The following is a 12,353-nucleotide window of genomic DNA, read 5'->3' as shown; positions in this document are numbered from 1 at the left end:
AGCAATTTTATTATTATTTGTTCACTTTGCTGTCTCTTCCCAACTTCCCCTTTCCTTTCTCCCTAACAACAAATTGCAGGGAACCTTAGCACCCTTTTATAATCCTGTTGCATTCTGGGGTCTACAATGCTCCAATTGGGGAGCCAACACAACTTAGGAAACTTCTTGAGATAACTGTACAGCTAGATGGATTCCAAAAAAATTCACTTAAAAAAACATGAGAATCTATGTTCTACAGGCTATTGGTAGATAAAAGAAAAATTTTACATAAGCCCAAGAAAATAAAACAAAACATAATAAAGAATGGATTGTAGGTCATATTAGCAGACATGAAAATGTAAACCAACTTTCAACACACGGTAGAAAGGATGAGGCTATTTTGTGAGTAACATAGACCTCTAATACCATGAAGGTTATAATGGCAAAGGGTGACAAGATTCTTCCTCCCCATGCCACATCTCATCCCAAGTAGGGATTCCTGTTCCTGAACATCACTTGTATGTAATGCCATTAATGAAAGCCAAAACTTCTCACTGTCAACATTGTCAGTTCCATGTTTGATACCCTGAAACAGAAGTTCACATGGAGAAGTATCTCCTTATTTTTAAATTTTATTTTTCCTATTTTATTGAGGCGGTATTAATACAAGTAAAATGCACAGATCTTAAAGGTGAGAGGTATTCCTTTGAAGTTTAGGAAAATAACTCTTAGTGATGAATTGTGATCAATAACTTTAAGGCTAGCAAGTATGTGTGTTAATTTACATCCTCTGACAAGGGCAGTTAGGGTCACAAGATTGGTTCCTCCACTATTTGCCTCACTAAAGTCAGCAGAAACTGGAAGCTTTATTCTATATGTAACATAAATCCCCTTGCCCATGACTAAGAAGTCCCTCTCCCCTGTTAGTGGTAATTCAGCCATCCTGGCAAACACGTTTCTGAGAGAAGTATGTGTTGGTTAGAAGCTAAATGAAAAGTTAATGCTTCCTAATAGAACTGGACCCACTATCACATTATTTAACTTTCAAATATCATGCAAATCCTTTGGGCTTCAAGTCCAGAGGCTTAGCCTATTTCCTCATCAAATAAAATTTAAAAAAAAAATAAAATATTTTTTAAAGCAGAAGAACCAGAAAAGTTTGCATTCAAATTGACTGTACTTTTCTCTCATAATTTGTGATCAGAACATTTAAAAAATTGTTAGAGGCAGAATTCCTGATGAATATCAATTCTTAAGCTAAAATCCTGTGTTCCCAAACTACATCCCTTACCTAATTTTCTATGTTGGCCTAGGATTACTTCTACCTAGGAGACATAGTTTATAAGGTTTTTTTTTTTTCTCAGCAAGTCTCCCTGGTTAAGTAAATAAACTTAATACAAGAACCAGAAGTTCTATGAACTTTTATGGATGAAAAAAAAATTGGACTGAGATGAACTCAGAGAAGGTACTCATCTGTTAATATGGATATCATACAATACTACAGTATTTCATAATTTATTTTAAAACTCATTTTAAGTGATGTCAACTCAGCATGCCTATACATTCTGCTGGTTCTCAAATATTAAACAACAGAGAACACTGTTATTCTATCACATCACTAGAGCCTTGCTCATCAATTCATATCTTAAGATAAATAAAGAAAAAACTTAAATGGATAAAAAAAACCTACCAAATCATAATTCTGCTAAAAAGAGCTCACTACCATGTTAAGTTTTTAATTTTTTGTAAGCATCTTTATTAAATAAAGCATGCCCACAGCAAAGATTTCAAACATTACAAGAAGGCACATAATGAAAGTCCATCTTCTCTCTCTGGTCTTGGTCCTTTCTCTCCAGAGACGTCTACTGTGAGGCTTCTTGGATAGCTTATGAACTTCCTATCCAAATATAACAAGTGCTTCTGCATGTAGCACATCTTTTTTTCTTTTTAACAAATGGTTGTATTTGTTCTGTTCTGTTCCTTGCATTTCTTCCAAATCATTTATCTTGGTGATTGCTCCAGATCAGCACATAACACACTGATTTATTATTTTAACTTTTTAAAAAATTAAAACAATGCAATCACATGGTGAAAATTAAAATAGTACCAAATGATGTAAATAGTGAAGAGCCCCTCTACCACTGACACCTGTGTCCCCTCAACAGAGGTGCCACTGTTAATAGGTTCGTACATATCCTTCCAAAATTATTGTATACGTAAAATCATGTATGTATGTATATGTATGTGTGCATACACATGTGTGTATAAGAGACACAAAAACAAACTATACATTGCTTGCCCAAATTGCCTTTTCACCTAATAGTCCCCGGAGAATATTATATGTCATATATATTTTTTTCTTTAAATTATATTAAATGAATGAGGCATAATTTATTTAACAAGTTTCCTGTTGCTGGATAATTAGACTGGAGTTTTTGCTATTGCAAACAATGCTACAATGAAAATTCTTATACACATATATTGTGCAAGGAATACAGATACTGATTCTAGAGAATTCTATTACCTAAATGAAAGTCAAGTTTCTTTTTTTCCTTATGTCTCAATATTATCTACTCCAGAGTAGATAATTTACATTTTATAAATGATATAAAAATCTTACAGGATCTGGGGATGTGGCTCATTAGTAGAGTGCTTGCCTAGCATGCATGAGGCCCTGGGTTCATTCCCCAGCGCCACAAAATGGTTTTCTGAATAAATGTATTGCAGAAGTACCTTTTTAAAAATCTTAGAAAATTTCAGCTTCAGGAAGGAAAAAAGTGAGTCCTTTTGTTAAAAATTGTTTACTTCTGTTGACAGTAGGTGCAAAATAATTAGTGCATTAATTTAAAAACCCATTCACTCTTAAAAACCTGACCAATAGATGTATAGGAAGTAAAATATTTGAAAAGGTATCAAAGTCAGTAATTAGCTTCAAAAACAGTTTGTGTGTGTATCTACTTTCTACAGATTAATTTGTATAAAATGTAGCAAATAAGGAAAGGGGAAATGCCTAAAGGAAGTCAAGCCACAAAAGCAGCTGTCAGATTGTTGATGTTAAAAGGTTGGGTCAAAGCCAAAGGCAGGAGTATTTGTCCTGTGTACATTTTCCCCTTATAAATTCCCCACAAGACATGGAAAAGATGCTGGAATATTTCTTTTTAAAAAGTAGTATAGGTTAGGATATTCTAGGTTCATAACCAACACTTGTGTTTATAAAATATTAGCATTCCAGGAATAGTGATAGAAAGATATTTAACAATAAATTACAAATATTGTAAATTCAGAATTTTTCTTCCATTTGCAAACACGTCATAAATTTGGGCTGTGTTTCTTTGTATAAATCCTACTTACAACTGTGCTAAAACCTTTTGGCATGAATGCAAAGAGTATTTTCATAAATAAAACCTAGTAAAATCACTGTACACTCCATTAATTCAAAAACACTTCTCTTCAACTTCAAAGGAAATCCCCCTCTTTTTTTTTCAGTGTAAAGATGGTGTTTCTTTGCTGCTTTAATGTTTTGCTTCTTGTAGTTGTCATAACTACATGCCCCAAGTATGTGATCGTAAGGGTTGAGAAGTTAAGTGACATTCATGCTTCCATTCAACATGCCTCAGACATTATAGAGCAACAAGCTCATAAGTCTAACCTCTGAAGTGCCTACAAATAAAAATCCTGTGCATGCACCCTATAAAAGTAAACCCTACAGATGCATACATGTGAGTTACATGGCCCTACACCATGGGTAGAATGGATAATTTTATGGAAAGATTTGTGAAACATACATTATCACAACTCCCATATGTGTATTTGCCTGCTTATCCCTACTTTGAGACATAAAAATAATACTTGTTACCACTTTAGTGTCACTTGCTACCAAGTGGCAAGCACTCCTCATGAGTTACCAGGTTTTTATAACTCATTACAACTCATAACTGTGCAGGAGATATTAGGAGGATTTTGTACATGAGAAAACTGACGCTTTTAGAAGTTGTATCACTTGGCAAAGCTCACAAAGCTTGTAAGAAGGGGAACTGGAATCCCATTCAAGTCTTATTTCAAAGCTCGTGCTCTTTTCATCATAAACACAGACATGAAATAGCAATTTAAAGGAAGAGTTCACTATGTATTTTTGCATCCAGATACATAAAGTATCTTATGCTTTAGTGTACTACGTTTCATGATGGGAATAAAAGAATAATCTCACATTTGTAATCTCACATAAATTCAACCTGAATTTATTTCTCCTTTATTTTGCATTATGAGAATTTTAAACATGTACAATAGTAGACAATACAGTGTAATAAACCCCATGTATACGCCATTTTGCTTCAACAAGTGTCAATTTATGACCAATCTTGTTTCATCAGTACCCAATCCTGCTTCTTTCTCCTCTCCCATATTATTTACCAGATTTTATCACAGCAAACCTCCCTCTAAACACTCTTTTTTTAAACAAAACAAAACAAAACCCTAGCCATAATTCCATTGTCACACCTAAAACAATTAAAAGCAGTTTCATATATATATATATATATTGTTGTAGATAAACACACAGTATCTTTATTTATTTTTATGTGGTGCTGAGGATCAAACCCAGTGCCTCACACATGCAAGGCAAGCATTTTACCACTGAACTACAGCCCCAGCCCTAACAGCAGTTTCTTAATAGCATAAAATAACCAGTCTTTAAATTCCTAATTCTCTCATAGATGTCATTTCTAATAGTTTGTTTGACTTAGATGCACATAAAAGCCATGCACTTTTTGATAAGCTTCTTAATTCTCCTCTAATCTATAGTCAATGTGGCTTTTAAATAACATTTTCTTTATTCACTTTGCACTATTTGTTTTTGTCAAGCTATATTTTTAGGCATTAATTTAATTTGACATGGATATAAGCTTGCCTTTACAAAATTAGATTTTTAAGCTACACAAAGAAAATTTTTTGGTCTTAAAATATACTGGATAATTTTTTCTAAACCTTTTACATCATCCATGTGGATACTCAAAGAATCCTTAAATCAGCAAGAAACTGGATTGGCCCATGTTTACCACTATCACAAATGTGACATGAATCACCTTTGGACAAAAATCAAACTTTGTTATATATATTCATAATATTCCTACAGTCTCTCCTAAATTTTTATTCAAATATCATATCATTTATTTTTGATTCTGGATCAATGCTGGGAAATTCTACCTAATATTCATGAATATATTTTTATAACAATAAATTTTGAATTATAAACATCATACCTTATAAGTGAAATTTTGACTTATTAAACAAAAATGCCAATAATTAACTCATTTTATTAAAAAGGAGAAATTGAAGCAAAATGAAAGAAACCATTTTGCTCCATAATTTTAAAGTGTTCTGTCATCAAATTTAAAGGGCAAAACTGATACTGTTATTTAGACAGCAGACCAATATCATCTTTCAAATATCTGATTACTGTAATGATAATAACTCCATGGCAAAGATTCCATTGGCTTTTCTTTGTAACTTTAAGTGAAAAACTGAGTAAAAAAAAAAAAAAGTGTTTTTTTTTTTTTAAATTTTATTTGTGTTTGTTTTTTTGTACCAGGGATTGAATCTGGGGGCACTTAACCACTGAGCCACATCCACAGCCCTTTTATATTTTATTTTAAGACAGGGTCTTGCTGAGTTGCTCAGGGCCTCGCTAAGTTGCTGAGGCTGACCTTGAACTTGTGATCCTCCTGCCTCAGCCTCCCAAGCCTCTGGGATTACAGGCAAGTGCCATTGCACCTAGCAGAAAAAAAGTTTTTAAAGTAAACACGACTTGAATTATCAAAGCAATCCCACATCTTAATGTAAAATAAAAAATGTTTTCATGTTCTCCAATTATATTTAAGCTTATTAAAAGAACTCTTCCATTTATGTTTTCTCTACATCAATGTAATATATTCTTGGGATTATGTTTTATTTTTCCTATGTTTTCTCATCTTTAACTGAACAGCATTTAGGAAGTTGACAGTGAACTAATAAAAAAAACTTAGGTGGAAATGTGAGGGAAAGGTATATCATTATCATATCATGATTATAGATCCAAATTACATTTCTCACTGATTACTATGTCCAAGAACTGTGCTAGATGCTGACACACTAATCCCCAACACTCTTGCAGTGAGAGAGTGAAACAGCAGTGAAGGGTATGGGCTTTGAGATGGGTGTGGGTTTCTTATTAGAAAGTAAAAATGTTCTGAAATTAGGTAGTGAAAGTGGTTGCCCAACTCAGTGACTATGCCAAAACCCACTTGTACACTTTGAAGATACGAACTTGTACACTTGGCATGCCTTGTACACTCTAAAGGTATGAACTTTATGATATATGAATTATATCCTTCTGAAAAATGTGTGTAGGTCCTTACTAAAAGCACCTACAAATAATGGATCTTATGTTTAAAAACTATTTTCCTTCCTTGCATCAGAACTTATTTAGTCCAAACACCTGAAGAACCTAAGTGTTTATTTAGGCAAATTCACAGAGTTAATAAAATAAAATTCATCACGTTGTCTTTCTGTACAGAGGGTCCTGTCACAGTTAAAAATGCTAGCAAAGTTTGAGCCATCACTTCTGTCTTTTCTCACTCCAATTCCAACATTACCTAATTTTCCAGGGCTTTCTAAGTTCTTCTGCCAGTGGTTCTCTTTTTTTTTTTTTTTTTTTTTTACATATTCCTATTCTTTTCATAATCCTAAAATGTCCTATTGTATCTTACATACTTAAATAGACAAGTTTTTTCTCCCACTCAGCCTACCTGTTTCTGAAACACATTATCAGCTAAGAGGTGATCAAAACAGGGAAATTCAAGTCAAAGCTACACTGATTTCATCTCACTCCAGTTAAATTTAGGAAATACAAGTAATAAAAAATGCTGATGAGGATGTGGGGGAAAAGATACACTCACTCACACATTGTTGGTATGACTGCAAAATAATACAATCACTTTGGAAAACAATAATGGAGATTCCTCAAAAGACTGGAAAGGACCCACCATATCCCACTCCTTGGTATTTGTCCAAAAGAACTAAAATCAGCATATTATAGTGATAAATGCATACCAATGTATATAGCAGCACAATTCATAATAGCCAAGTTACTGATCCAGCCTATCTCTCAATGAATAACTGGATAAAGAAAATGTGGTATACATACACAATGGAGTTTTACTTAGAATTAAATTATGTTATTTGCGGGTAAATGGATGGAACTAAAGAATATCATGCTAAGTGAAATAAACCAGACATAGAAAGTCAAGGGTTGAATGTTTTCTCCCCTATGTGGAACTAGAGAGAAGTAAGGAGTTTAAAAAGGTGGGAGAGGAGGCACAGATATTTTGAAAGCAGAAGAGAGAAGAACAGTGGAGTAAAGGAAGGGAACAAGGGAGAGGGAGGAAGGAGGGGAAAGGAGAGGAAAAGCAGAATGACAGTAACTGAACCATGTCAGATGCACGTGTGAACATGTTGCAATGAATTCCACTTTTTGGTGTAAGTATGATATGCCAACTTAAAAAAATATATTTTTAAATGGCAAGGTAGGAGATACTCCTTTCTCTTAGCACCCCCTCCCCCCACCCGCCCACCAAAAAAAAAGGCCATTGAAGGAGGAAAGCTAGGGTCAAGAATATGGGATTTTCTTTCTTTCTTTCTTTATTTTTTAACCATACGAATTATTTTTATTTTTTTTTTCAGTCATACATGACAGCAGAATGTATTTTGACATATAATACATATATGAAATGTACATACATCAATCATATTGTCTATTCTATTATGCTGCCCTTCCTATCCTCCCTACTACTCCCCTCCTCTCCCATCCTTTCTCTCTATCCAATCTAATGTGACACACTTTTTTTTTCTTTTTCTCATCACAACATCATATATGTAAGAATATGGGATTTTCTGCTTGATCTTTCTTTACATTGACTTCTAGATGAACAAAGATTTTGCTCCATATATTCAATCAGTGTCAAGGAACAAATAGCTTTCTGTCCTAAATAAACTATTTTCGATTGTCCCCTTGGCTGCTCTACCATACCCTCTCTTTAAGAGAGAAAGAGTGTGTAGAAGTGGCCCTGTGTTGGAAGATGACTGCAGTGCCACCATGACAAGAACCTGGTAAGGTGTGCCCTTTGTCTTTTTAGTCCCATAGACTCTCTTATGTAGAGCTCCAAAATTATTTTCTCTTCTCAACACATTACTATACCACATCTCTGACACTGATTCTTTATTTCTCCTTTGGTAATTAATTTTATCCTCACAGTTCCATTCATTTCTGCCAGTTCACAATCATGTTCTGCCCCCTGTGGATTTTGGTTAACATCTGTTAAACCCTGAACTATAGGACCATTCTCTGAATAGTGCATTTCACATTTTGCAATGCAAACTGCTACATTATTACATATAATTCTCTATTGCTGGATCTATGTTCTCAGCTATAAATGCTTTGGAATACTGAGGTATATAATAACACCACATCGCATTATTACAAAGAGTATGAAGAAGGCTTTAAACATACATGATTTTTATTTTCTTAAAATTGGTTTTTAAAGAAACCCTTATGTAGACTTGAACAAAATATGAGCTAGAAAATAAAAAGTTTAATAAAACTAGTGTCCTCACTTGCCATTTTAATTTCTTTAATATATTACTACTCACCAAGATTGGATTCATTTGAAAACATTAAGAAAATAAAAAGTACAAAAAAGTTTACAATTGGTTTTAAAAAGTTATAGAGCAAAACAGTTCGTCAAACAATTTTCATGTTTGGTCTAAAACTCTTGTGATTCTCTGAGGGGGGGAAACCCTCCATTTATAATAATTTTAGATAATTAATATTCACGATGATGTTTCTGACATTTACAACCAGATTAACACAAAGAAGGAATGGTTATAGTACTTTAGAAATGTCTTCAAACTGTTTGGGTTAAAAATATATATATTCTAATTTTAAACCTTTTAAAAATGTGTTTTAATCCTGGCCTTTTTTTTTTTTTTTCAAATTTTGCACACAGCTGTCTGTTGTACTTTTTAGAATCATGCCAGATGCTGGGTTCATCAAGCAAAAGCAGGAAAACAATGGTTTGAAAGCAATTAGAAGCACCAAGGCTGCAGTGAGACTCATATTAAAATGTGATAACACTGTTCTAGTGGGAATTTCAACGCTGCTCCATTCCTGACATTTCTCTGCTGCCAGACAGACTATGTGGAAGGGCACTGTGATCAAGGATGAAACATGGTGGAATTTATTTCTGGAGCAAATGAAGGATTAGCCGAGTTGGAACCCACCCAAGGTTTTTATTATGGACTCGGCTACCATTTTACTTGAATGCTACTGGATCCTGTTGGTATCTAACAAAGCTTAAGAGAAAAAAGCATATTATAGCTTCAGATCTATAAAATAATCTAGCAACCATCCACTCAGAAGGCGGAAGCACAGAGCCTCTTGTTGCTAAAAAGCAGGGCAGGGGGGCCCAGCAGGATGAAGGTTAATTAAACACTCCACTAACTTTCCTCAGAAATGGCTAGTACCACTCCCTGAAGAAGCATAGATACAAGAGATAGAAATAAACAATACCACGTACACATTTTTAGTATAAAATAATTCATGGTCACAGAGTACTCACCTTGGGGCTGAAAATCCCAACAGTACCTGAAATATAAAAAGAAAAAATGGAGATAAGTTAAACTTATATTTCTCAATTTTGGTTGACACACAGTAGCAATAATTTGTAATCCAAAAACCTTGCTAGATACTTGGTTACTATTTGCAGGAAAATGGGTGAAAATAGATTTGCATCATGTTAAGCAAAATAAGCCAGAGTAAGAAAGGTAAGTACTAGATATTTTCTTTCATATGTGGAAGCTAATAGGGAAAAAATGGGGGGCAGGGATGTATATGTATATAAAATATAAAAGGATGTCACAAAAGTGAAAGAAAGACCAACAGGGTACAAGAAAAAGATCAGGGGAGAGAGTAGGGGAGAGTAAGGGGAGGAACTGGGGATTGAAATTGATGAAATGATGTTACATGCATGTATCAATATGCCATAAACCACAGTGAAACTCACCATTCTGTATAATTAACATGCACCAATGAAAATAAGGAATTGATGGCTAGCCAAAGCCTAGTTTTGTCTGAGAAAAACAGAAGAGTCGTCCCTGAGATTTGAAAGATTCTAAGGGCTTAAACGCTGCATTAATGCCATGCAACTCCTAGACTGTTAGGATTTTAGAGCTAGAAAGATTCTAGGAAGGAAGCTAACAGTGGCTCACAGTTTCTCATAGGATACCATGAACCTTGAGCAGGAAGGTTCTTTGCTGAGACATCCTGAACAATAGCATCACTGGTCCTGGACAGCAAATAACAGGTGCCACTTCCAGTTGTTACGACAACCAAACCCACCCCAACCACCACCACATCCTTAAATGCCTCTTACATCTAAATTCTTTACAGATGAAATATGAACAGTTGACCCAGAGTTATCTAATATTTTAGTGTATGAACCAAGAATGGTGCCCTTGGAGTCCATTCTCTCTCCTCTGTTATGTTTTGTGAAACGACTGGCAATATTGAAAATCCTTGAAGTCTTCCACTAACAAAACAGGAGCAGTAGAAAGGATCATTTGTAAGTCCCTTTTTTTGGAACCTGACTTGCATTTTTTTCCTCACCAAAACAATGCTGTGTGTGATGGTAACCCCCAAAAGTCCATTGTACTTTGGATCCCATTTTCTCCCACCTTCACAGGAACCTTACATTATTCTGTATTGGTTTTTCTTTTGTGCATATTCAACCTCTTCCTCTCAACTTGGTCCTTTCCATCAGCAATTTATGCCCATATCCAAATAAAACAAACCCTCCCTCACCCTCTTCACATTCCTCCAACTGCCACCCCATCTTCCTTCATGACACAGTGAACATTCAAAAGCATCCTCTCTACTGGCTTGTCTTTATTCCTTCACCTCCCACTCACTCCTGAACTTACTCTAACGAGGCTCACAGTCATTGCGACTCAATTCTTGCTATGTACATAAGACCTCTGTGCTACTAAATAGAATGGATATTTTTCTATCTTCATCTTGGCCTCTCAGAACACATATATGAGCTTTTTTGTTTCCCTGAGGATAAATTCCACAGTTTTAAGAATTTTATCAAATTTTTAAAGGGTCCATAACCCACAGGAGGTTCAGAAAAAGGCCATACTCAGGTCATAATGGTGTGTCTTCCGGTACCTACATGGCTGAAATTAGATTTGGCCACATTAGACCACATTAGAGAGGAGCATCAGTCCAGTGAGTATTTAGGTTATTTCTTTACTGTGTAAAATAAAACTTTAGAAAATGGAGAGGAAAGAGGTCACTGCAGAGGCTGTGGCTAGAATCCAGAGGTTAATTTGGGGGAAATTAATAGAGATGCGGTAGAGACAGTGGAAAAGAAACCTGATGGTTTTGTTTCCTTGATCCTCTCCTTTCCCAGAACATTTCTGGGCTGACAATCAGGTGAAGGAAAATGTAAGATGACCTGGATTAGAGGGCAGGGAAAGGCCAGCACAGTTTTGTAGTGGAACTAGGGGACGGAAGGAGTGGAGATAGAGCTGGGAAATGGAAAGCTTCCACAGCTAGGAAGAAGGGGTTTACCTATCAATGTTAGAGCATATGTAAATTAGAACTGGCCAAAACATAAGTAAGTTATGTATAATAGTAAGAGGGGTCTATCTCCACCTCGCAGACAGTGTAGATTCCCACTATACAAAACTCCTTTCTGTCAAACACAACTACTTCAGCAAGTCAACAGACAATAAACAATTCTCCATCTTCTATATTTTCCTTCTTCCCTTGAGGCATTGTCCTGGCCCTCATTTCCTATCATTAGCCAACTTCTAATTCAATGTAAATAAAATTGAGGGTATGAGCACATACATGTGCATGTGTGTGTGTGTGTGTGTGTGTGTGTGTGTGTGCGCACACACACACACACACACTCCTCTTTCCAAAACATTAATGATGGCAACAGCAGGAACTTTTCTAACCAGTATTATTCTCACTTATGAACCTGCGGGATGGGGGGACTTAACTTGAAGTGGCAGCTAACATGCCAACTGTAGGCAAATTGTTAAATAATCAAAATATGTTATTGATAATTTCAGCCTTTTTTTGTGCTTCTCTTACCTACCAAAATCACTACTTCAACTAAAACAGATTTTTGGTTCCCTTCTGTACAATGCCTTCATTTCTTGGTTCCTTTTTTTAGCCCAGAAGAAAGACACTATAGATTCCCATATACCAAGAGTACTGCTTCTGCCAATAAGCTTTATCTTAAGGAGGTTGGTTACAAAGAAAGAACTCAATT

The 12,353-nt window shown here is 35.1% G+C and overlaps 1 protein-coding gene across 1 annotated transcript in view; it reads right to left on the bottom strand.

The window, feature by feature from the left end:
• Skap1 (src kinase associated phosphoprotein 1) overlaps positions 1-12,353 on the bottom strand; it is a 278,274-nt gene that overhangs the window by 202,249 nt on the left and 63,672 nt on the right. Inside the window, exon 3 of the mRNA XM_027924587.2 lies at positions 9,630-9,655. Coding sequence (XP_027780388.1) covers positions 9,630-9,655 — 26 coding nt within the window. The remainder of the gene's footprint in view (positions 1-9,629; positions 9,656-12,353) is intronic.

This window comes from Marmota flaviventris, chromosome 17 (genome assembly GCF_047511675.1).
Source record: "Marmota flaviventris isolate mMarFla1 chromosome 17, mMarFla1.hap1, whole genome shotgun sequence".
Lineage (NCBI taxonomy): Eukaryota > Metazoa > Chordata > Mammalia > Rodentia > Sciuridae > Marmota > Marmota flaviventris.
Note: the sequence above shows the minus strand (reverse complement) of the source record. Positions and strands in the feature narration are given on the sequence as shown.